The 25515-nt window shown below is 44.2% G+C and overlaps 1 protein-coding gene across 1 annotated transcript in view; it reads left to right on the top strand.

Annotated features, from left to right (window-relative positions):
• The first annotated feature begins 1709 nt into the window (after positions 1-1709).
• itpr1b (inositol 1,4,5-trisphosphate receptor, type 1b) overlaps positions 1710-25515 on the top strand; it is a 593020-nt gene continuing 569214 nt past the window's right edge. Inside the window, exons 1-3 of the mRNA XM_070894815.1 lie at positions 1710-1832; positions 2464-2623; positions 7858-7928. Of these exons, the coding sequence (XP_070750916.1) occupies positions 2532-2623; positions 7858-7928 (163 nt within the window). The 5' untranslated portion in view covers positions 1710-1832; positions 2464-2531. The remainder of the gene's footprint in view (positions 1833-2463; positions 2624-7857; positions 7929-25515) is intronic.

Raw genomic sequence — 25515 nt, 5'->3', positions numbered from 1 at the left:
TGTGGCGATGGGAGTGGGCGGGGAGGATGTCAAAGTTGGAGACAGAATCAGAATCCAGTTTCCCATGCAGCACACTCAGTAATCTGATTCAGACAAGTACTGCAGGATGCTGTTGATTATAGACCACCCAGAATGGGCACATAATTGGCAAATGAAGTTCAACACAGATAAATGTGAGGTATTACATTTTGGGAGTAAGAATAGGGCAGTCACTTATTACTTGGAGGGTGAGAGTCTAGATGGGGTACAGGAACAAAGGGATCTCGGAGTACAAATCGCTAAAAGTTGCGATACAGGTTAGCAAGGCCGTAAAAAGCAAACCAAGCAATAGGGTTTATTTCTAGAGGTATAGAATTGAAAAGTAGTGAAGTTATGCTAAACCTGTATCGAACCTTGGTTAGACCACACTTATACTGCATACAGTTCTGGTTGCCATACTATAAAAAGAATATAGAGGCACTAGAGAGGGTGCAGAAAAGATTTGCAAGGATGATGCCAGAAATGTGAGGGTATGCATATCCGGAAGGTCTCTTCTCTTGGAAGAAAAGAAGGCTGAGGGCTAACCTAATAGAAGTCTTTAAAATTATGAAGGATTTTGATAGAGTGGATAGAGAGAGAATGTTTCCACTTGTGGGGTAAAGCATAACTGGAGGCCATCAATATAAGATGGTCATCAAAAAATCCAATTGGGAATTTGGGTATAGAATTTTCTTCTAAAGAGTGGTGAGAATCTGAACTCGCTACCACAGGGAGTGATTGAAATTAATAGTATAGATGTATTTAAGGGGAGGCTAGACAAGCATATGAGGGAGAAGGGAATAGAAGGATACGATGATAGATTTATATGAGGAAAGATGGGAGATGGCTGGAGTGGAGCATAAACGCAGGCATGGCCTGGTTGGGCCGAATGGCCTGTTTCTGTGCCGTATCTTCTATTTAATCCAGCATTGCTCATTAACAGAACCTTCAGGGCTCGGCTTGTTCTCAGGAGTTGAGATTTTTTTCGCTTGCAATTCTGCATGTGTGGAGTCGCAATAGTTTGCTTTGGAGACTCTCAAACATTGGTGTTTCTATGGTCAGACTTACCCCCCCCCCAAAAAAAAAATGATGAATGTAATTAATACTTTGTGTTTCAATCTTGTTCCTGAAAGATATTTAATGTAGTGCTTTAGTTGTATGTCGTTATATTAAAACTTGTACACTTATTTTTCCATATACTATTTTTAAAACCAGTAACATTTTCAAATAGTTGAACACAGTGTTATAAAAGGCAGGCTGCGAGACTTGGCCACTTTTTGCACGCATTTATCGCTGTTCAAAGTTCGGTCCCTCGCGGAAACTTTTTAAGCGTTCGAAAGGGGGCGGGGGGAGTGAGAGAAATGATTGGCTGCCCAGCAAGTCAATCACAAGACGCTGCCCCGGTGAAGAATGTGCGGTGGGGCTGACGTCACAATGCTAATCAGCGCGCGCGGAGGGGCGGGGTTCGGGTTGCGCTGCCGGGCTCCCGGGGCACGGTGGGACCTGTAGTCCCAGCGCTGCCCGCAGCTTCGTGTTGGCGGTCGGCCGGCGCGCGAGAGGTGGAACTACAACTCCCAGGGTGCGCGGCGCTGCGTAGCGGATCGCTGATAGGCGAAGGCGCTGCAACAGCTGCTGCCGGAGAGGGGTTGGCTGGGCTGGCGGAGAGCAGCATTATCTAACGGCAACTGTCTCACTGAAAGGGGTCACAGCAAAAAAAAAAGACCAGCAACCATGGGCTTCCTTTATACTGCCTAGATGCTACTTTTGCACCACTACCTGCTCGGGTTCCGACTGGCTTCAACTCTTCTCTTAAGGTCAGTGGTTTTAACGCATTTTGCGGCTGCAACTTCAAACACACTTACAAGTGCAGCAGGAAAGAATGAAGCAGCTCCGCCTAATGCAAGAAACTATTGGCTGCAATGAATGCTGTTGTTTTCATTCATTTTTTTAAATAAAGGTAAACTTTTGTGAACTTACAACTTTACAGCGGAATGCAAGTCTACAGGAGAAAAAAAAAGACTTAAGAAAAAAAATGACCGTTTAGGTTATGTTTTGCAACAAGGATTTATCTTTGCATCTTGCGATGTTTTGTAACTTGTGTCTCTGGCTAATAAGCTGATGTCTGCATCACAAGTCATTAAATGTAGCGGCCACTGTGTGGAATGCAGCCCCCTTCTCTCGATCTTCGTCTATAGTTTGGGATCTTGCAAGTCCCAAGTCTCGATCAATGTTTGGAGTTTATTTTTTTTTAATTACCTTTTTTTTAGATGTTTCAAGATCAAACCAATTTAGTGTTTGCGGGGCTGACTTGAGATATGTTTCAACTGCGTTGATTTAAAAAAAACTTGCATAAGTGCATAATTTTATTATATATTTTATATATATTTTTAATTTTGTAATTTCATATTTGCTTTTGACATGTGAATTTTTTTTGTCTTGTGATAGCGGTGGAGATATAATCTCTTTGCGGAACTCCTGTGTTTGACTTGGCTGCCGAGCGAAGGGGATGAGAGATGTCTGACAAGATGTCGAGTTTTCTTCACATTGGGGATATAGTCTCCTTGTACGCCGAAGGATCTGTCACCGGATTCATCAGCACGTTAGGGTAAGTGTAAGATGAACAAGCTCCGGTAGGTTTCCTCGACTCTCATTCAGCTGAACTCACCGCGGGAGTGAAAGTGACAGGAGATACGGGGAGGGGAGCCGATCTACTGCCACCGTGACGTTTCTTAAAGCGAAGTATGGCTTTCTTGCTCTGAAAGATTTGATCTTTTTATTGTCCCGATTACAGTTGGGGAGGGAGCATGTCATTCAAGGGCACCAGTTCACTCACTGGCACATTTAAATAACTGGGACATTGAATTTAGGCTGTGATGTTAGAAAAACAAAGGTGAATGCAGTAGTTTTATATGAAGTAAGTTATCTATCTGTAACACTAAACACTGGCAATATTTGTTCAAAAGGATCTTGACACTTAAAATGTGACATCACTTCAAGGGCAAATGTCCTCCAGTGTTGCACATGGGAAGCGCTGTACTTAGGAGCCCATTGGAATGTGGTAAACATTTGCCTAGTAGGGCTTTGAAATGCAATTAAGTGTGTTGAGAACTAATAATGACATTCACACTACAGATGAATTGAAGTTTAAAAAAATACAGAAAATGCTGGAGATGCTCAGCAGGTCAGACCGCATCTGTGGCGAGAGAAAGAGAGTTCACGTTTCAGGTTGATGACCTTTCGTCAGAACTGGAAAAAGTTTGTTTTGAAGAGTTAACTTACTGAAGGACTTTTGCCAGTTTTTACCTACTTTTAACTAGTTTTCTCTGGTAAACCTTGTGCTCCCAAATTATGTTCCCGTATCTCTAACTGAATTATCACAAGGAGGTTGAAATGGTGGAGGTGGAGCTGAATCCAAAAGAATAGACATCTGCTTCGAACATTCGCCACTCATTGTGGTACAGTGGTAAACCATAACCCATAGATAATGCATCCAAACTTTCCACTCCTCAACACACCTATTGTTATCTGCTCTTATTTTGGTCACTTTAGTATACTGTATTATAGTAAAATAGTCTTTTTGTGCCTGGCATGACGCACATGCTTTAAGGGGAGCATTCACTACTGCTTTGTGTGTAATTTTCAGCTTTCAATCTTCCTTCTGCTGTATTTACTTTGGGCAGATTTATTTATTGTCAAAACAGCAACTCCATTTAGAAATTAACTGCTTCCCGATTGGTCAGTAAATAAATACAATGTATTGTGGCAGTGATCAGCACAAACCAAAAAGATCTCCCATGTGCTCTGTGCTCAGTTACCTGATTTTCATTTGGGACAACAATGGGGCTTCATAATTGGCATCAGTGACCTTGGGCTGAGAAATGGGCAAATGTTCAACCAGTGCTCTGGCGTTTGATGTTTCTGTAATGACCCTTGATGGAAAATGCATACTGCAACCTCCTCCATTCCTACAACCCTTCAAGAACTCTGCGTTCCTCTGGTCCCAAGAGCATCCCCCACTCCCTTTGCCCCACCATTGACAGTCGTGTCATCAGCTGCCTAGGCACCAAGCTTTAAGTTCTCTCCGTCTCTCCTCAAAACCTACCTCTTTGACCATCCTCTAAGTCGCAGTTTTTGTCTCCTTACCTTAGGAAGGATATACTTGCCTTTGAGGGAGTGCAACAGAGGTTCACCAGACTGATTCCTGGGATGGATTGGGGTGGGGGATTGTCCTATGAAAAGAGATTGAGTAGACTAGGCCTATATTCTCCAGAGATTAGAAGAATGAGGGGTGATCTCATTGAAACATACAAAATTCTTACAGGGCTTGACAGGGTAGATGCAGAGAGGTTGTTTCCTCGGCTGAGGATCGCAGTCTCAGAATAAGGACTGATAAATGCCATTTAGGACTGATAAATTTCTTCACTCAGAGGGCGATGAATCTCTGGAATTATTTACCCCAGAGGGCTATGGAGCTCAGTCTTTGAGTATATTCAAGACAGAGATCGATAGATTTTTGGATATTAAGGAATCAAGAGATATGGCGATGGTGCAGGAAAGTGGAGTTGAGGTAGAAGATCAGCCATGATCTGATTGAATGGCGGAGGGGCTCCTAATTCTAATGTTCTACCCGCTTCCGTCACCACGCCCCCGAATATCTCTTCTTTTTTTTTAGCTCGGTGTTAATTTAATTTTTATCTGACTACGCTTCTGTGAAGCACCTTGGGGCGTTTTGCTATTTTAGAAGGCATTATATAAATGCAAGTTGTGGTTGACTGTGGACTTGAAGTGGAGAATTAGATCATGTGTGGATGTGTTGGTTAAATAGTTTGCCAATGCTTGCTGTTTAGACTGACATCATATGAAGAATGGCCAGTTCCAGTGAGGTGCCCGAGGCTGCCACTGTTTGTACAACTGTATTGCTTTGAGTCAGTGTTTTAAGGAGGAAAGGAGTTTAGGGAGCCTGGGTCTGGGGATATACTGAATGGGAGACATGATTACTCATGGGAATGCATAGACAGCACTGTGTTACTGATGGTTCTGATGAAGGATATGAATCTGAAACATTGCCTGCCTGTTCTCTCCTTAACTGCTAATTGGTCTGCTGTGTGTTTGCAGCTCTGTCCCTGTCCTGCTTTCTCGTAGTTAGAAATGGCAATAAAAGAGGCGTGGGGCAGGTTGCTTCCTCCCCATTCTCTTGGCAGTGGATGATTTTAGAATTGGGTTGACCATGTCTGGGAATGGAACGATTTGTTACCTTCAGAAAAACCATGTTACTTTCACTGCTTGCTCCTGCAGATTGGGAGGTCTTTGCATAATGTGTTCTGAAAGGCCAGCTAATATATTATGGAAAAACATTTTTTGGGAAGTTGAATACAAAAATTAGAATTGGATTTCATGTGTTGCAGCCTGAGATTCAACTTGCTTTCGCTCTGTCTCTCTCTCTGTCTCTCTCTCTCTGTCTGTCTCTCTCTCTCTCTCTCTCTGTCTCTCTCTCTCTCTGTCTCTCTCTCTCTCTGTCTGTCTCTGTCTCTGTGTCTCTCTCTGTCTGTGTCTCTCTCTGTCTGTGTCTCTCTCTGTCTGTGTCTCTCTCTGTCTGTGTCTCTCTCTGTCTGTGTCTGTCTCTCTCTGTGTCTGTCTCTCTCTGTGTCTCTCTCTCTCTCTCTGTCTCTCTCTCTGTCTCTCTCTCATCCCCACCCCCACCACCCCAAAGTTTATTGATTACACCATTTATTCAAATTATAGGTACACCTACCTGTATAATGGGGTTGACCAGATAATTGTCTGAAATATTGATTCACTTTTCTAAATATGTTGATGTAATAAAGCATGCTGCCTGCAATTGGTTTATGAGGAAGGTAATTGTCACAACTACTGAATTAGCATGAGGAAACATGGAATGAATAAAGGCCAATTACCCCATCAAGGCTTTAACTCTTTTGTACAGTCCAGTCCTTCACAACCTCTATCTAATGTATTTAATTTCCTATGGGAGGTTTAACTCTACATTTAAGTTAACAAGTCCTCGACCTAAATTTAATCTCTTCAATTTTATTTTCTCTAATAAAGACAAATTTAGTTCTGGAAGTACCATGGGCACGAAGTTTAGCAATCTTCCCCATTAATTTTCTCTAACCTATAGATGGTAGATTGACCTAAACTTCACACATTATTCCAAATATGGCCTCATCAATGAGGTTGCAATAGATTTTTATCTGGAGGACAGAGAATAATGACTCTATAGGCTTGCCAGTGGTTGACTGCAGATCAGCGCTGAATTCAGGTTTTGTCACCCTTTTGGAAAGATTCACCAAAACAGGATGGATTCCAGATTTGCATCACTGAGTTGTGAAGCTTGGGTAAGGGAGGTAAATCTCTTCTCACTGAGGGAAGAAACAACAGCAGCAACTTGCATTTATATAGCGCCTTTTAATATAGAAAAATATCCCAGGATACTTAAAATCAATATTGAAGGAGAAAAAACTCAAACCAACTTCTTAAAATCATGATAGATCAATATGGTAGATGCAAAGTTGCAGAATTGAAGGATGAGATGTAATCAAACATAGTGATTAAGGAACAACTTTACTTCCTTTGTTTACAATTCTATGAGTTAATACTGAATCAAAGCATTGAAACATACATAATACTTACAGGGCCTGACTGGGTAGATGCAGGGAGGATGCTGCCTCTGGCTGGGGAGTTTAGAACCAGGGGTCACAGTCTCAGAATAAGGGGTCGGCCATTTGGGACTGAGATGAGGAGAAATGTCTTCACTCAGAGGGTGGTGAATCTTTGGAATTCTCTACCCCAGAGGGCTGTGGAGGCTCCATCATTGGCCCTGAAATTCCAGTTGGAGGCTTCCTTCGGACGAATGCCTCCGACCGAAATTTTTTTGCAGAAGTACCTGGTGTTCCCGGAGGCCGCCTTTTCCCGTGCATCGCAGCGTGCCCCCGTCTTAGAGGTACAGATGAAGAAGCTGGAGTCACGTGGGCCTGGACAACCAATCACTGTACAGTATTCTCCGATTTTTACGAGTTCCCATTACTATTAAAGAGAAAAACACCACCACATAAATTAAAAAATGCAGAAAAAAATATGTGTTTGGATTTTTAAAAAAGTGTTTTAATAGAGTTTAAAATAAACTTGCCTTAATGGGCAGGGTTTTTACACTCAAAATGTGTGTTTAAATTAAATTTTTCTGTGTTTTAAAACTCCTACGCTGGTAAAAGTTGGCTATGTGCCTGCTTTTACCAGGCGTAAAAGTCTCAAGGACATTAACTGGGCAAATAGCCCAATCTCTCCCGTGCAAATGTCCTTGCTGCGAGGATGCGGAGGATCTGTCGAGCGAAAACTTGTAAGATCGGAAAAGCTGGTTTTCAGCGCATGCGCATTGTGCGGCGAAAGCCGGCATTTGCAGGGCCTCGCCGGGTCTGTACACACTCCGACACAATGGGATTTCACACCCATTGAGCATATTCAAGTCCGAGAGCGATAGGTTTTTGAATATTAAGGCAATGAAATGATATGGGGATAGTGCAGGAAAATGGAGTTGAGGTGAAAGATCAACCATGACTAGCCTACTCCTGCTCCTAATATGTTCAGCAATGAAACGTGGAGTTGGCAGGACAGTAAGAGAGATGGATTATGACCCATGTGAGTCAATCCCATTCTCATTCTCTGTGCATTCTATATAACATTGGTAGAATTTGGAAGAATGTCCAGTACTGTGGAGAGGAATAGAACAGAACTGAAGACAATGACCTGTGAAAGGAAATCTGTAATAAAATTGGAGTGTCTTGAGATTTGTTTAACTGTCTTCTTTCTGTATTTCTTTGACAGCTTGGTGGATGACCGATGTGTGGTGCAACCAGATGCTGGAGACTTGAACAACCCACCTAAGAAATTCAGAGGTGAGTAATGAGTCCCCAAGCCAACAAACTCATGGGATGTGTAGTAAAATAGGCTATAAGGTGAAAATATCCAATATCATATAAATGCATCCAGATACAGTATTGACGGCCTAGATTGCCACTAACTTCAATGGACTTGAAATTAATAACCCAACTTCCTGGAATTATGAAAGGATTTATGTTTCAAAATGATTGTTGGTTTTAATTGTGCGTTTTTGTAATGTTGACACTAATTTTGTTTTATGATGTCCAATATCCTAAAGGTCTTTTTATTGAGAATTAGTGAATTGTAACAAGAATTAATGTTGGTGCTGCAGGAAACTGGGTGAGCAAAATACTGATGACTGCAAACCTTTGGCAACAGGATTAGATTACCCTATCTTTGTTTTTGATTTTCTTCAGCCAAGTTGGATACTGTGGGCCCAAGTTTCCACACGCTAAAAAACGGGCTCCCCTCTGAGCTGGGCGCCCTTTTTTCGCGCCGGAAAAAAAACGCGGGATTCTGGAGCGCCCTGCAGCTCCATGGCAGCTTGGCGTGGCGCCCAGGGCAAGCGGAGCCTACCACTCGCGCCGATTTTGTAAGTGGGAGGGGGCGGGTACCATTTAAATTAGTTTTTTTCCTGCCGGAAACCCTGCGTGTGCGCGTTGGAGCGTTCGCGCACGCGCAGTGTGAAGGAAACATTGGCACTTGGCCATTTTTGTAGTTCTTTGTAGCTGTTTAATTTTTGAACATTTTTTAATAAAAGCACATTGCCCTTCTATGATCAGCACTGAGGCTTCTTGCAGCAATGAGAAGGCTGCAGGAAGCCTCAGAAGTTGAGGCAGCCGTTTCCCGACGGCCTCTCCTCCCACCCCCCCCCCCCCCCCCCCTGCCTTTCGGGAATGGCTGCTCAACTTCTGAGGCTTCCTGCAGCATTCTCCCTGGCTGAAGCACTTTCACACAGGTAGGAAGATGGTTTATTTAATCTTTTCTTTGCTTAGAAATTTTTATTCAGATTGGATTTATTTGTACAAGTATAAATAAGGATTTATTATAGAATTTAATGACTTCCCTTTCCCCCCCCCCCCCCCCCAACCTCGTTCTGGACGCCGAATTTGTAACCTGCGCCTGATTTTTTAATGTGTAGACAAGGTTTTTTCATTTCTACAAAAATCTTCACTTGCTCCATTCTAAGTTAGTTTGGAGTACGTTTTCACTGTGGAAACTTTGAAATCAGGCATCAGTGGCCGGACACGACCCCTTTTGAAGAAAAAATTCTGTTCCAAAGTGAAACTGTTCTAACTGACTAGAACTGCAGAAAACAAAATGTGGAGAATTGCGATTTCTAAGATAGTCCGTTCTCCACCAGTTGCTCCTAAAAATCAGGCGCGAATCATGTGGAAACTTGGGCCCTATAAGTGTACAACCCACAATTGGTAATGACTGGCAGAGATTTAGAATGCAAGATCATTGTATTGAAGTGAAAATTCTGGTACTGTAGTTAGTTCCCTGTGTGTGTGCGTGTGTTTTAAACCTGTGCAGAATAACTGAGATTATTAGTTTAAGGCTATGAGACTGTTGGTTTAGTTTGGGTTTATGGTTTAGTGGGTTGTCAGTGCCCCAGAGTTGCTGGATTATATATATATATAAAGAGACAGAATGGAGTGGGTGACTTATTTCTGATGCATTCTGTCTCTTTCTTCCCCACCCTCCTCATAAGTACATGTATGGATGTAATTTTTGAGGATGAGACAGTCAAGCATCTGTTTGATTAAATAACATGCATGCAAGTGTCTTAATTAATCATGATTTCAAAATATTGTGTTGATAAAGCGTAGCTGCTGGGTTAATGATTATAGCCTAGAAATGACTGTGAATGATGTTGTGTAAACAATTAACACTCCATGTCAGCCTTCTCTCCCCTCTATTGTCAGCCTTTTCTCCCCATTATTGTAACAGGAACACGAATGACTTGATTTTAAATGGGTCACCACTTCCGTTGCATAATGGAGAGTCATTTGTATTATTCCAACTCGAGAGTAATTTCCAGGCACCTCTTGTAGGCCAGTTTCACTAATGACATATCAACATTTATTCTTCAGTCAAAACATTGATTAATAAGTGGAAAAGCAAATAATTTAACTTCATTAAATGGGAATACTGAGTTCATGAACCCCAAAACACAGGGCCTTTTCAAAAGATGTAGCCAACTACAGATATCTGGGTCTGCCTTCATCAGCTGCACTCTAAACTGTGAACAAGCCCAGGTTCCAGTATCATAGAATCCATTGAAATATGGGTCTGCCTATGGGACAGGAGAGCTGGTGTTAGAAATGTAAATACGAGAAGCTGATCTTGTCATTCGCTTTGTATGGGGTTCTGTATAAAAGTGGAGCCCAGTGTGCCTTGGAGTGAGGTTTAAACAGTGATGCACTGGTGTCTCTCTGGAAATTAGATCAAGTCCTACATGCAAACATGGGAGTGCCTTTTAATGTGGTTTAATCTCTCAGCAGTGGGCTATCTTGGTTCTTTATACAATTTTCCCAGATCCTTTGAGAGTAGTTCATTTCAATGCTGTACTGAAATTGGTTTAAAATTGGTGCTACTATGGTGTAATTTGGGTAATTAAACTCATTTTGGAAAGACCTATTTAATAGCAGATTATTGAGCATTTGTAAGCATTCAGCACAGCGTCATTTGGAATTCTGTTAGTGTACAAAGTGTTCTTCTATCTTTAGTGTGCTAGTGTTGCATCTGCTAGTGACATAGTGGGACCACTCTTGTAGAAATCTTGACGTGAGAGTAAAGTGTAAGTAGGAATGGTTGGGAAGCTGAATGTTGTACGGTGGTTTATGGGCAGAGGTTGATTGATTTGTGCTGAGATTGTGAGTGTGTGATAGATTAGTGGGTTCAGGGAACTCGCTAAGAAATAAAAACACCTTGAATTCAGTTGGGAGGCTGCATTAGACTCGGCAATAATTTAATCACGGCACTCAGCAAAACATAGAAAATAGGAGTAGGCCATTCGGCCCTTCGAGCCTGCACCACCATTCAATATGATCATGGCTAATCATTCAACTTCAGTACCCCATTTCTGCTTTCTCTCCATACCCCTTGATCCCTTTAACTGTAAGGGCCACACCTAACTCCCTTTTGAATATATCTAACGAACTGGCCTCAACAACTTTCTGTGGTAGAGAATTCCACAGGTTCACCTGTACTGTGACCAGCTGAGGGTGAAATTCTCTTCACCTCCGCTCTTTGTACAGTACTTCATTTAGTGGCTTCCCTGAAAGCTGACCTTCCCTTTATCTGTGCCAGTTATGGCATGGAATTCATCATTGTTGCTGAGGTTATTTATTCAGGAAAGTTACACTTAAGGCAATAAACTCTAATGTTGCACCATTTTCCTTAATTTGTCACTTCAAATTGCTCCCACTAGTGACTAACCCTAACAACCAGCACATTGCCTGAGTGTTTACAGCTCATTAGTGTCAGCTGTGGCTCAGTGGGTAGCACACACTCCTCGGAGTCAGAAGGTTGTGGGTTCAAGTCCCACTCCAGAGACTCGAGCACAAGAGTCTCGGTTGATGCTCTAGTGCTGTGCTGAGGGAGTGCTGCACTGTCGGTGATGCTGTCTTTCGGATGAGACTTTAAATTGAGGTCAGGTGGACATAAAAGATCTTGTGACACTATTTCTAAGAAGAGCAGGAGAGTTATCCCTGGTGTCCTGGCCAATATTTATCCCTCAATCAACATAACAAAAACAGATTATCTGGTCATTATCACATTGCTGTTTGTGGGAGCTTGCTGTGTGCAAATTGGCTGCCACGTTTCCGACATCACAACAGTGACTACACTCCAAAAGTACTTCATTGGCTGTAAAGCGAATGGGACAGCCTGAGTTTGTGAAATGAAAGCCTTTCTTTTCAGCTGTAAAGACAAAAACCTATAATTGTGCACTTCGGGTTGTTTTTAGTCGAGTTAGAGTGGAAATTTTACACATCGAACATTTCCAGTTCAATAAAATGCTAGTACCAATCCTGGCATCATTCACATGAAGTTACAAAGATATGAACAGTGACTGACAGGAATAGATGTTCTGCTCCATCTAGCCTGTTCCATACAACTGTGATGCCTTGTGCATTACAATATATACACTCCTCACCAATGTCCCCTGTCATTTGTTTTTGGTGCGCGGGCCCTTTAACTGGCTGCGCGGCCCATTTAAATTTTGCGCATACGCGGTTTTTACAATGCAAGAGCCGGTGAACGGCCAGTGCGGGACGTCACAGACTCTACACATCCGTGCGGCTGTGCAACTTCGGGGGAACATTGCTCCCCACACTGCCCGAGAGTCATGGGATTTTTTCGTTTTGGCAGGCTGTAACGAGCAGGGTGCCACAAGGATCAGTGTTTGGACCTCAGCTATTTACAATTTAAAAAAAAAAATTCTTTCACGGGATGCGGACGTCGCTGGCAAGGCCAGCATTTATTGCCCATCACTAATTACCCTGGAGAAGATGGTGGTGATCTGCCTTCTTCAACCGCTGCAGTCCGTGTGGTGAAGGAACTCCAACAGTGCTGTTAGGGCAGGAGTTCCAGGATTTTGACCCAGTGGCAATGAAGGAAAGGCGATATACTTTCAGGTCATGGTGGTGTGTAACTTGGAGGGGAACTTGCAGGTGGTGATGGTCCCATGCGCATGCTGCCCTTCTACTTCTAGGTAGTAGAGGTCGCGGGTTTGGGAGGTGCTGCCAAAGAAGCTTTGGTGCGTTGCTGCAGTGCATCTTGTAGATGGTGCACACTGCAGTCACGGTGTGAATGTTTAAGGTGGTGGATGGGGTGCCAATCAGGTGGGCTGATTTGTCCTGGATTGTGTCGAGCCTCTTGAGTGTTGTTGGAGCTGCACTCATCCAGGTTAGTGGAGCATATTCCATCATGCTCCTGATTTGTACCTTGTAGATGATGAAAAGGCTTTGGAGAGTCAGGAGGTGAAATACTCGCCGTAGAATACCCAGTCTCTGACCTGCTCTTGTAGCTGGTCCAGTTAAGTTTCTGATCAATGGTGACCCCCAGGGTGTTGATGGTGGGAGATTCGGCGATGGTAATGCCGTTGAATGTCAAGGGGCAATGGTTTGATTCTCGCTTTTTTGAGAGAACATTGACTGGCACTTGTGTGGCGTGAATGTTACTTGCCACTTAACAGCCCAAGCCTGAATGGCGTCCAGGTCTTGCTGCATGTGGGCATAGACTGCTTCATTATCTGAAGACTTGCGAATGGATCTGAACACTGTGCAGTCATCAGCGAACATCCCCACTTCTGACCTTATGATGGAAGGAAGGTCATTGGTGAAGCAGCTGAAGATGGTTGGGCCGAAGACACTGCCCTGAGGAATTCCTGCAGTGACCTTCAACCACCACAACCATCTTCCTTTGTGCTAGGTATGACTCCAGCCAGTGGAGAATTTTCCCCCTGATTCTCATCAACTTCAATTTTACTCGGGCTCCTTGATCTGTCAAATGCAGCCTTGATGTCACTTGCACCTCACCTCTGGAATTCAGCTCTTTTGTCCCTGTTTGGACCAAGGCTGTAATGAAGTCTGGAGTCAAGTGGTCCTGACGGAACCCAAACTGGGCATTGGTGAGCAGGTTACTGGTGAGAAATTGCAGCTTTGTAGCACTGTTGACGACATTTTCCATCACTTTGCTGATTGAGAGTGGACTGATGGGGCGGTAATTGGCTGGATTGGATTTGTCCAGCTTTTTGTGGATAGGACATACCTCGGCAGTTTTCTACATTGTCGGGTAGATGCCAGTGTTGTAGCTGTGTGCCAATGCAGCCTTCGGCCGCCTGAGGAAAAGTCTGTTTGAAGACCAGGCCCTCGCAACTGCCACCATACTCATGGTCTACAGGGCTGTAGTAATACCCACCCTCCTGTATGGCTCAGAAACATGGACCATATACAGTAGACACCTCAAGTCGCTGGAGAAATACCACCAACGATGTCTCTGAAAGACCTACAGATCCCCTGGGACGACAGAGGCACCAATATCAGCAGCATCGAAGCACTGACCACACTTGATCAGCTCCGCTGGGCAGACCACATAGTTCGCATGCCAGACACGAGACTCCCAAAGCAAGCGCTCTACTCTGAACTCCTTCACGGCAAACGAGCCAAAGGTGGGCAGAGGAAACGTAACAAGGACACCCTCAAAGCCTCCCTGATAAAGTGCAACATCCCCACTGACACCTGGGAGACCCTGGCCAAAGACCGCTTTAAGTGGAGGAAACGCATCCGGGAAGGCACTTAGTACCTCGAGTCTCGTCGCTGAGAGCGTGCAGAAAGCGGAAAGAGCGTGCGCCAAACCAGCCCCACCCACCCCTTCCCTCAATGACTATCTGCCCCACCTGTGACGGAGACTGTGGTTCTCGTATTGGACTGTACAGCCACTTAAGAACTCATGTTAAGAGTGGAAGCAAGTCTTCCTCGATTCCGAGGGACTGCCTTTGATGACTATGGGCTGTACTGGAACACCTTGGCTAGTTCTGGAGCGCAAGTCTTCAGCACAACAGCCGGGATGTTGTCTGGGCCCATAGTCTTTGCTGTGCTCTGCTGTGGAGTGAATCGAATTGGCTGAAGACTTGTTTCTGTGATGGTGGGGACCTCAGGAGGAGGCGAATATGGATCATCTACTTGGCACTTCTGGCTAAAGATGGTTGTAAACGCTTCAGCCTTGTTTGTTGCACTCACGTGGTGGGCTCCGCTATCATTGTGGATGGGGATATTCATGGAGCCCCCTTCTCCTATTCACGACTGGATGTGGCAGGACTGCAGAGCTTTAATCTGATCCGTTGGTCGTGGGATCATTTAGCCTTGTCTATAGTATGCTGCTTCTGCATTTTAGCATGCACATAGTCCTGTGTTGCAGCTTCCCCAAGTTGGTTCCTCATTTTTGGGTATGCCTGGCATGCTCTTCTACACTCTTCATTGAACCAAGGTTGGTCTCCTGGCTTGATGGTAATGGTAGAGTGAGGGATATGCTGGGCCATGAGGTTACAGATTGTGGTGGAATACAATTCTGCTGCTGATGGCCCACAGTGTCTCATGGATGCCCAGTTTTGAGCTGTTCGATCTGTTCTGAATCTATCCCATTTAGCACAGTGACGCACACAATCTATATTAATGACTTGGATGAAGGGACTGAGTGTAATGTATCCAAGTTTGCCGATGACACGCAATTAGTTGAGAAAGTAAGATGCGAGGAGGATGCAAAGAGGCTGCAGAGAGATATAGACAGGTTGACTGAGTGGGCAAGAACATGGCAAATGGAATACAATGTGGGGAAGTGTGAAGTTATCCTCTTTTTGGTAGGAAAAATAAAAAAGCAGAATATTTTTTTAATGGCGAGAGACTGGGAAATGTTTGCTTTCAGAGGGACCTGGGTGTCCTTGTACATGAATCGCAGAAAGTTAACATGCAGGTTCAGCAAGCAAATTAGGAAATCAAATGGTATGTTAGCTTTTGATACAAAGGGATTTGAGGATAAGAGTAAAGCAGTCTTACTACAATTATACTGGTGAGGCCACACCTGAGGTACTGTGTACAGTTCCAGTCTCCTTACCTAAGGAAAGACATATTTGCTTTAGAGGGAGTGGAATGAGGTTCACTTGACTGGGCAATCCCCTCATCCCAAGAATCAATGAAAGATTGAGATGTCTCGGCCTATATTCCCTAAAGTTTAGAAGAATGAGATGTGATTTTGTGATCTCCTGCGAGGGGCGCAAAAAACAGAAAAGTCCAGGCCAATTTGGGGGAAGGTGGAAATCTAGAAAATTGCACTCCGATCCCCATTGGTGGTGGTAAATAATCCAGGAGACCACTCTGGCCTGATTAATGTTATGCAGTACTGATCTTTTGTACAGGGTGATCTGCTCCGGCCAGATACCAGACCAGTTCTCGCTTGAAGGAATGCAGAGAATTGGTGTGCGTGAGCTGGCAGCCTGTTCCACATGCTTTGGAACATGCTCCCTAAATCCCTCCAACTTGATTCCTCCTTCTACCTCTGACTATGCCATCAGTACCCCTCCCCACCCCGAACTCTTCTTCCACCACAGTTTCTCTGGAAAAGAAGCAGTAGTGTAGAAATGTGGAACACCATATAGTGAAAAAGTGTTGGGTTATTCTTGCCTATGTGAATGTTTGTTTATTGTAATTCTCAAACAATTTACAGTTTTATAGCACTATTATAAGTCTTATCTCTTATAGGTTAAATCTTTTGAAGTGTTTAATAAATTTTTTTTTTTTTTTAAGTGTTGTGCTTTTCTCTGGCCAAAATAAACAACGTGGGTTTTGCCCATCCATATCACCGAAATATAGATCAGAAAAGCAACCACTGGAATGGCTTCAATTTCAACCAGAGTAAATCCAGCTGCAAATTCTTGGGCGTCGCAATGCACTGCCACCTAATTGCCCTTGAGAAGGTGGTGGTGAGCTGTCGCCTTGAACCGCTACATTCTGTGTGGTGAAGGAACCCCTATAGTGCTGTTGGGGAGGGAGTTCCAGGATTTTGACCCAGCGACTATGAAGGAATGGCGATATATTTCTATGTCAGGGTGGTGTGTGACTTTGGGGGAGGGGGCTGGTGGTGTTCCCATGCATCTGCTGCCCTTGTCCTTCAAGATGGTGGAGCTCGACAGTTTGGGAGGTGAATTTCTGAATCAGCTGAATATATTGCAGCCTTATAATATTTTTAGAAATGCATTTATAAAAAGAAAATCCTAAAGTCTGAAAGTTGCCCGTACATTTCCCTGCATAGTATTCGATATTTGCATTTTATTTCCAGAGACCTACTTGTGCCAATTGAGCTCACTCTTTCTTCTTGCCTGCAGGTTAACCTATTCCTGTGGCCTTTGATTTCCCCCTTGCCTTGCGTTTGTCAGATCCAGATAGTGTATGTGTAATCTGCCATATCTTTAGGCAATGTCTGAACGCGTGCACTCCATCACTTTTTTTTTTTCTTTCCCCTGCGATTCTCTGTTCTTGTGCTGAAATTTCCCTCCTCTCTCCATTTCCTCCTTTTCTGGCCGTGTGCTTGAGCTTTGCCACTTCCTGCACGTGTGTTTGTCCTCTCCCAGCCTTTCCACCCAGCAGATTGACCACTATGGACAAATAGCTTTGTTTTACAGATATTGAGCCAGCAGGGGAATTGAAAACAAGGCTGCAAGTATTTTCTGAACACCTCATAGTTTATTTCAGTGGAACAAATTAGGTATGCAGGGTACCTGATGGGAACCCTGGGATACAGATGTTGAATTACTCCCAAGTGTTCGCTCCAAAGCACAGTGGTATTGCCATTTGCCTGCATTTGAATGATTAGTTTTTGCCATAAAAATAAAACCTCCCTTTTGGAATTGCACAGCACTCTATTATTGACTGTTAATAAACTGTCGCCTTGTTTTTGGCTGGGTTCGGGACAATTAAATTATAAATAAGCAGACACATAAGTAAAGTATATACGCTTTGAGAAAAAAATTACAAAAATTAAATTGTGATAAAATATACTTAGACGTAACCACACTTGTCAGGATTCTGTTTCCTATTTACATTGTGAAGCAGTGCACTTTATACAGATAAATGGAAAGCAACTCAGATATTGCCCAGGAGGTTATCGGTCTGTGGTCCCATGTAGTGCTGTCCGCTATCTCCATGATCTCTACCCAGCAGGTTACATCAGCCATCGTGTGTAGCACGCAAACCGCGTACGCATGAACATGCCCGCTATAAGCAGTGGGCCCTGTACTCCAGATGGGGTCTGAGCAACTTTCTGCCCTTTGTATTCCAGCCCTCTTGAGCTAAAGGCCAACATTCCGTAAACCCTTTGGATTGCTTTGTACCTATGCACAAGCTTTGTGATTTCTGTTCCTCAACGCCCAAATCCCTTTGCTCCTCCACAGTTTCTAATATCTCCACATAGAAAATTTATTTTGCATCTTTTCCCACTCTCCCAAACCCAGTCTGGGACAGCTACGATGTCTGAATTTATGGATCCTGGTTCTTCATGAGCAAGGCATCAAGAGCACTGTTAAGACGAACTGACCATGTGCGATTGTATAAAGTCAGTTCATTCACACACCATGCTAGAACTGCACCAGCACTGTGTAAAGGGACTGCATTATTATCATCACCGTGATTTTTAAGGAACGACTTGCTTTCGACATATCCGCATACCAAAATGGGTTTAACTTCAGCAGCTGTTTGTCTATTAAAGTTCACGCCAGAAGTCCCACGTTAAGCAACAATTGTTCACTTAGTAACCACAATGCCACCAAATGAACAGGGGACTAAGCCAATGCATACGCTCACAGGACTGATGGAAACTTTGGGCTGCACGTTCTGTGACATCACTGCGTTGCACATTGCTTCTGTCAAAGTTCCCCTCTCTGTCAACATTGACTTAAACTCCGAAATCTGTTATGCAAGAACTGTATAAAACACTAGCTAGAGTACTGCGTACAGTTCTGGTCATCACATTACAGGAAAGGTGTGATTGCATTAGAGAGGGTACACAGGAGATTTACGAGGATGTTGGTTGGATTTGATCATTTTAGCTATGAGCAAAGATTGGATAGGTTGGGCATGTTTTATTTGGAACAGAGGAGGCTGAGGGTAGATTATATTACATAGGAAATACAACACAGAAACAGGCCATTCGGCCATACCAGTCCATGCAGGCGTCTATGCTCCACTTGAGCCTCCTGCCATCTTTCCTCCTCTAAATCTAAATCTAAATCTAAATCTAAATCTATCAGCATAACCCTCTATTCCCTTCTCCCATGTACTGAGGTGCATAAAATCATGAGGTGCCTAGATAGAGTGGATAGGAATGACCTATTTCCCCTCGCAGAGAGGTCAATAACCAGGGGCACAGATTTAAAGTAATTGGTAGAAGGATTAGAGGGGAGTTGAGGAGAACTTTTTTCATCCAGAGGTTGGTCAGGGTCTGGAGCTCACTGCCTGAAAGGGTAATGGGGATAGAAACCCTCATCACATTTAAAAAGTACTTGATATGCACTTGAAGTGCTGTAAACTACAAGGCTACGGACCAAGAGCTGGAAAGTGGGATTATACTGGATAGCTCTTTTTTTGGCTGGCGCAGACCTGATGAGCCGAATGGCTTCCTTCCGTGCCCTAAATTTCTATGAATGCTTTAGGCACTCTCTGGGTTTGGCACCTCGTATGAAAGAACTGACGTAGGGTTGAATGCACATTGGTGTATATAATTGTGTGTAAAATTAAATAAATTCTTCCACTAAACTCATTATAAACCGCCCAATTTAATATAACTTATTAAAAATAAGTTTATAAACTGAGTATAATATATCCATATTAAAACTTGTTATGTAATATGAATTTTTGATTTGCAATACTTTTTAAAATTGAAGCCTGATGTTATATACATGTCACTTTACAATCTTGAAATTTATTTTGTGTGGCAAGAGGGGTCAGTAAAAGGCTCTAGAATGGAAAATTTGCCACGCAGTGCTTCTAAATCGACTAGTAATGTTTTGTGCATGCTCCACTGGGCTTAGCAAGCACCTGACTTTGTCAGCCCTCTATTTAGTAGTTGATGATTTAAACAAAAACAGCCCACGGTGCTGAAATCATTAAAGTATCCTTGTTCTTGTTTGTAGTGCATTTCTGTGTTCCAAGTGGGTAGTGTATTCTTCCAGATCCGTGTCCGTTAGATAAGGAGGAAAAACTGACCGAATGGACAAACCAGATTAGGATTAATTGGATAATTAAATCCCTGTGCATTGCTGACAAGCAAATGGTGATTCAATAAGAAATTGGATTTTTAAACTCATGCATGAAGAAAGTGTTATGTATTTAACCCCTTGTAACCTGCATCACACCTGGCCACCAGAGGGCCTACCTGTTGGAGTCCCAAGGGATCCCAGCATCCCTTGGGAGCACAGTATAAAAGCAGACCACCCAGGAGGTACCTGCACTCTGGAACCTTAATAAAGGAGCTAAGGTCACACTTGCTCATTACACACAGTACTCAGTCTGACCATTTATTATGAGTGTAATATAGAATCTGCATTTAAATAAAATCTTTCATGACTTCAGGACATCCATAAGCACTTGAAGTGCAGTCACTTGTCGGCAAACCCAGCAGCCAGTTTGCACACAGCAATGAGGCAATGAGAACCAGTTAATCTGTCTTTTTGAAGGATAAATTTTAGCCAGGAGACTGGGAGAACTCTCCTGTTCTTCAAGTTGTACCATGGAATCTTTTGATGTGCATCTGAGCAGGCAGACAGGGCCTCATTTAAACTTCATCTGAAAAATGGCACCTCAGACAATGCAGCACTCCCTCAGTACTGCACTGGAGTTTCAGCCTAGATTATGCGCTAAAGGCTCTGGAATGGGGCTTGAACCTATGACCTTCTGACTCTGATGACACTGAGCCAAGACTGACACTTGAAGCTGAAATCTCTTTTTTCTTTAAAGGGAGAACAGGAGAAGCTACTGTTAAATTGTCAGCAGGAAGGTTGCCTCAGTAGTCTTTATAGTTCTGATCCAAGGATATAACCCTGACTCTGGATTCTGTTGACTGTTTACCACATCATCTCTTCCTTGAGTGTGTTACCCTTGGAACAACCTGAGCCATCTGCTACAGTCTGTGGCTTACAAGGAGGTGGGGCGGGGGAGAATGAGCGAGTATTTCTGTTGGTGTGCTCACCAAAGATGAGTGGTGTCAAAAAAACTGCAGCTGACTTTTTTCCCCCTGGACTGTGAAGAGGTGAAGCACTGTATGTTGAAAATTAGCAAATGCTATAAATAGAATCTGTCATGACGAGCAGTGTGATGAATATGTATGTGTGTGTTCATGTTGCATCCCAGAAACTTGAATTTTTGAGAATCTCATCTTCCTCCTCGAGCGTCTTCAAAGCCTTGATCCTTCCCTGTGTCCATCTTCGACTGGTCCAACAATGGTCTAATTATCATTCTCCAGTTCACCATTGGTCATCTCTCCTTTAAAGCAGTGTGCCCTGCCCGCTGGAACTCGCTATCCATTTTTACCTTGCTATTTCCCGCTGTGCCTTCCAAAGCCTTTTTGCTCCCTCTTGACCCTCTTACCGAAGTGTCCTCTTGTCATCCAGCAAAGTGCTCTGAGACATTTTTGTATGTAATGGGCACTATAGAAATATGTTATTGCTATTTGATGTGATTAGCCTCACATGTGACATCACCGCTCTTATCCACAGTCTCCCTTGTGGAGCTATTCATGGGCTCAGTTTTCCCCAGTTATCTGCGCCGCTTTTTTTGGGTGTAAATTAAATATTCAAGTTTCCCCAAAGTTTCTGCACCTCAGTTAGGTTCGACTTTTTTAGATTAGTATTTTTTTGTGTCATAGGAGGTGTAACCTGATGTCTGTGCCGGTTTTTCACATTTAAGCAAGTTTGGCCAACTTACATTTTTCCTAGGACGGTGTATGTGACCACTCTCCCAAAAAAAAACCTTCTGGGCATTTAAGAAAAACCAGTGTACATTAAAAAAAATCGGCGCAGAAAGACGCCATTGTTTTTAGGCGAAGTTTTGGAGGGAATTGAGAAGTCAAGAATATACATCATGAAGCTTAATTTTTTCAAGTCAAAAGGGAGAAAATGGAAGTCTAATACTGATACACTCATAATAAAGGGTGAATCTGAGTACTGTGTAATGAGCAAGTGTGACCTTAGCTCCTTTTAATAAGATTCCGGAGTGCAGGTACCTCGGGGGTTGGCCTGCTTATTATATACTGTGCTCCCAAGGGATGCTGGGATCTGTTGGGACTCCAACATGTGGGTCCTCTGCTGGTCAGGTGTCATGCAGGTTACAAAGGATTAAATACGTAACAAATACAATTCTTTAATTTTTGATTCCCCCCCCCCCCCCCCGCCGCCAAAGTAGCACTCCACCACCGAACGTCTCCTCACCGGGCTTGAGGGTCGGAGCGTCGACCGGAAGAATCGTTCCCTCGCCCGAGCACACAAGTTTGGGGCTCGGCTTCAAAAGAAGCCCGGGGGGGCGGGTGCGGGTGGGTGGTAGTCAGGTGAAGCCGAACTGAAGGGATACAGCAGCTTCAAAAGAAGCCTGGGGAGGATGGTGGACGCCAAGCCCCTGTGTCCGGGCGAGGGAGCGATTCTGCTGGCCGACCCTCTAGCCCGATGAGGAGACGTTCGGTCGATGGTGGGGTGGTCCTTTGGGAGAAAAAAAATGAAAAATTGCATTAAACTTTGTTTCTTTACTGAATGCCTAGCTTCTCATTCCATAGAGGAATTTCTTCTCAGAGGGTTCTAAATCTGTGGAATTTACAAACCCAGAGAACTGTGGAGGCTGGGTCTTCAAATATATTTAAGGCAGAGATAAATTTTTGAGCAATAAGGGTTATGGGGAGCGGGCAGGGAAGGGAGCTGAGTCCATGATCAGATCAGCCATGATCTTATTAATTGGCGGAGCAGGCTCAAGGGGCCGTATGGCCTACTCCTGCTCCTATTTCTTGTGCAATAGACTTGCTTGCACAAGAACACATGTGCAGACCAGGGTGTGGTCCATACTAGGGCCACCTTGGGGAGGGAGAGAGGAAAGATGGTTTGAGTACTTTGTCCTGCTGTTTTGAACTTCTTGCAAAGCTACAGTTTAATGATGGGGGCAATATTGACAATGCCAGACCTCGAGCAAGCCTTCTGCATGATGGTGCTGTGGAGGAGAAGATTAATTAGACATCATCGCATGAGGAACCTCGGAGCACGTAGGATGATGGGCAGGAGGCCTTACCCACGTCGGGTATATTGAGACAGGCATTCGTACCCGCACCTGAGTGATGCAGACTGTGTGAGAAAACTGCGTTTTCACAAAGAAGTTGTAACTGAGATCTGTGAGTTAGTAAAAGCAGACCTGCAACCTCGAAGCGTCAGGAGGACTGTTTTATCAGTTGAAGTAAAGGTTACAGCTGCATTTTCTTTCTATGCATCGGGATCATTCCAGGCCACAACTGGGGATGTGTGTGCCATTTCTCAACATGCAACACAGATCTGCATTCGGCAGGTGACTGCTGCACTATATGCTTGGAGGAATGACTACATAAAGTTCCCCATAACCGCCCAGGCCATGTGTGACAGGGCTGTGGGATTCTACAGGATTGCTTCCCAAAGGTACAAGGCTGCATTGATTGTACCCATATTGCCTTCTGAGCACCTTTTTGGAGGATTCTGAGATGTACCGGAACAGAAAAGGCTTGCACTCCATTAATGTGCAGCTTGTGTGTAACGACGTGCATCGCATCATGTCAGTTGATGTGAGATATGTTGGGAGAACCCATGATGCGTTCATCCTACGTGAGAGCGTTAAATCTGCCATGTTTCAGCAGCAGTCAGAAGGGCAGAGCTGGCTACTGGGAGACAAAGGGGATGGCCTCGCCACTTGGCTCATGACGACCCTAAAAGTAACCCGGATGGAAGCTGATCGGGAATATAACATGTCACACATTGCGACACGCAGCATAATAGAGAGGACCATGGCATCTTGAAACAGTGTTTCCGATGCCTGGACCATTCCGGAGGCTACTAATACTCTCCTGAGATTATCGGTCAGTTCACTTGTGTGCTGCATGCTTCATAACTTGGCCACCATGAAGCAGCAGCAGCTGGTGAGAGTGGCTGATAATGAGGAGAAAGACGCAGATGATGATGATGAGGACGAGGAAGCCATGCAACTACCTGAGACCAGAGCACAATGGTGGAGAAGGGCGGGCTGTCGTGTCCCTTTAACAATTGCTCGAGCCTTGTGCTAGCAGCTCATCCATGAGCGCTTTGCTGCCTGAAGGCTCAGCGACAACTATTCCAAATGGACCATGTTTACTATTTGGACCTGTTCTGTAATGTTGTGTTGTGTTAATGGAACAAATAATGGAAATGATTCAGTTATAATGTAAAATATATTTTATTCAAAAGTTTAACGAACAGTTGTTTGTGCTTAACTTACAAGAATATTTTTATTTAAGTTATCAAACTTTAAAGTTTTCAGATAAGATCACCTACAAACTTTTAAACTTGTAAATTTACATCACTTACAAAAATCTTTTAATTTGAGAACAGTTACAACAGTAACAACAATAATAACAATAACAGCAGCAAAGAAAGGCTGCACTCATCTTCCCTCCACCTTATTCTAAGACCGCCCACTGCGCTTGGTCTTGGTGACTCCACGACCCCTGCCCGCAGGCAGTGGCGCAGCATTTCTTGGGTTGGTATCAAGCTTATTCTTTCAAGCATCTCTGGTAATCTGAACTTCTTGATGGGGGGTGTGGGCAGGCGGTAATGTGGAAGGCCCGGCTTGGGCCTCTTCAGAGGCTGGTCTGGGGATTGGAGTGGGAGTAGCAGTTGATTCCATCAATGGCCACGGGGTCTGGGCGTATTCCCTTTTTGCAGCAGCTAACTCCAACATTCCCTCCCTCATGTTCCCGGACAGTGTTCCCATTTCTTGTGAGAGTGTTGTTACTTCTCCCGGATACCGCATCACCCACCCCACTGATGGTGCCCAAGAGTGATCGGGTAAAGTCAGTACTCTGCGCACTCATTGCCATCATCTGAACCACATGTGTTAGATCCTGCACCTCAGGAGAGCGCTGTCGAGTTCGCCTTCCCCTCCTCACCCTTTGTGCGGCTCGCTGCACCCCACTGGACTGTACAGCCTCGGACTGTGGGAAACCATGGAATATCCCACCAACACTCTACCACTCAGGAAAGTGGCTGGCACCTCAATGGGCGGCACCTGCCCCTCCTCCAGAGTGAGTACAACAGTGGGGGTTTCATCCTCCCCCTCCCCCTCACCCCCATGCTCTTGGTCTGGAAGGTGGGATTGGAAGATGTTCTCCTCTTCAGGCTCGTCCGCATCTGAATCATCTTCTGCCTCGTCAGGGTTGGCCTCAAATTCTGCAAAATATAACAACAGACAAATGGTTAGTAGCAGAGGAGGGGGCAGGGTGGCATGAGTAGGCTCACACAGCTTGGCAGCAGGCTCATTTGAAGGACCATGATGAATAATAGCACATTGCATCAGAAGCGTAGCTGACGGAGACATCTCCATGAACCGAAGCATGGCTAGCCCACGCAGGACTTGACTTTAAGCAAAACCAGAATGTGGAATTTGCAGGACTTACCCTCTCCCTCGAGTGTGGGCCCAGCTTGTGCAGTGGTGGTTGCTTTTCTCCAGGCAGGACCTATCAAAGCAGCGACCCTGTCTTCCAATGGTGTCAGTGGGTGCAGATTTGCCGGGCCTCCTCCTGTTCGAGTTCTTTCCCTCTTGTTATGTGCCACCTTCCTCTGCAAAGATGAAAATCTAACTTTTTAGAGAGGGTGTCTTTCTGTTGGGTGGGATATATAGAGCTGGTCACATTTACAATTGCAGTTCCAGCGAATAAATGAACATAATACTTACACTAACTACTTGACCAAGGTACTGCCACTTCTTTTTGCACTGGCCTCCAGAACTCTGGGTGGTCACCATTGCACAGTAATCTTCTGCAAGTGGGTTTCAGCATTTCTTATTTCTTTTA

This window comes from Pristiophorus japonicus, chromosome 12 (genome assembly GCF_044704955.1).
Source record: "Pristiophorus japonicus isolate sPriJap1 chromosome 12, sPriJap1.hap1, whole genome shotgun sequence".
In the NCBI taxonomy this organism is placed as follows: domain Eukaryota; kingdom Metazoa; phylum Chordata; class Chondrichthyes; family Pristiophoridae; genus Pristiophorus; species Pristiophorus japonicus.
Note: the sequence above shows the minus strand (reverse complement) of the source record. Positions and strands in the feature narration are given on the sequence as shown.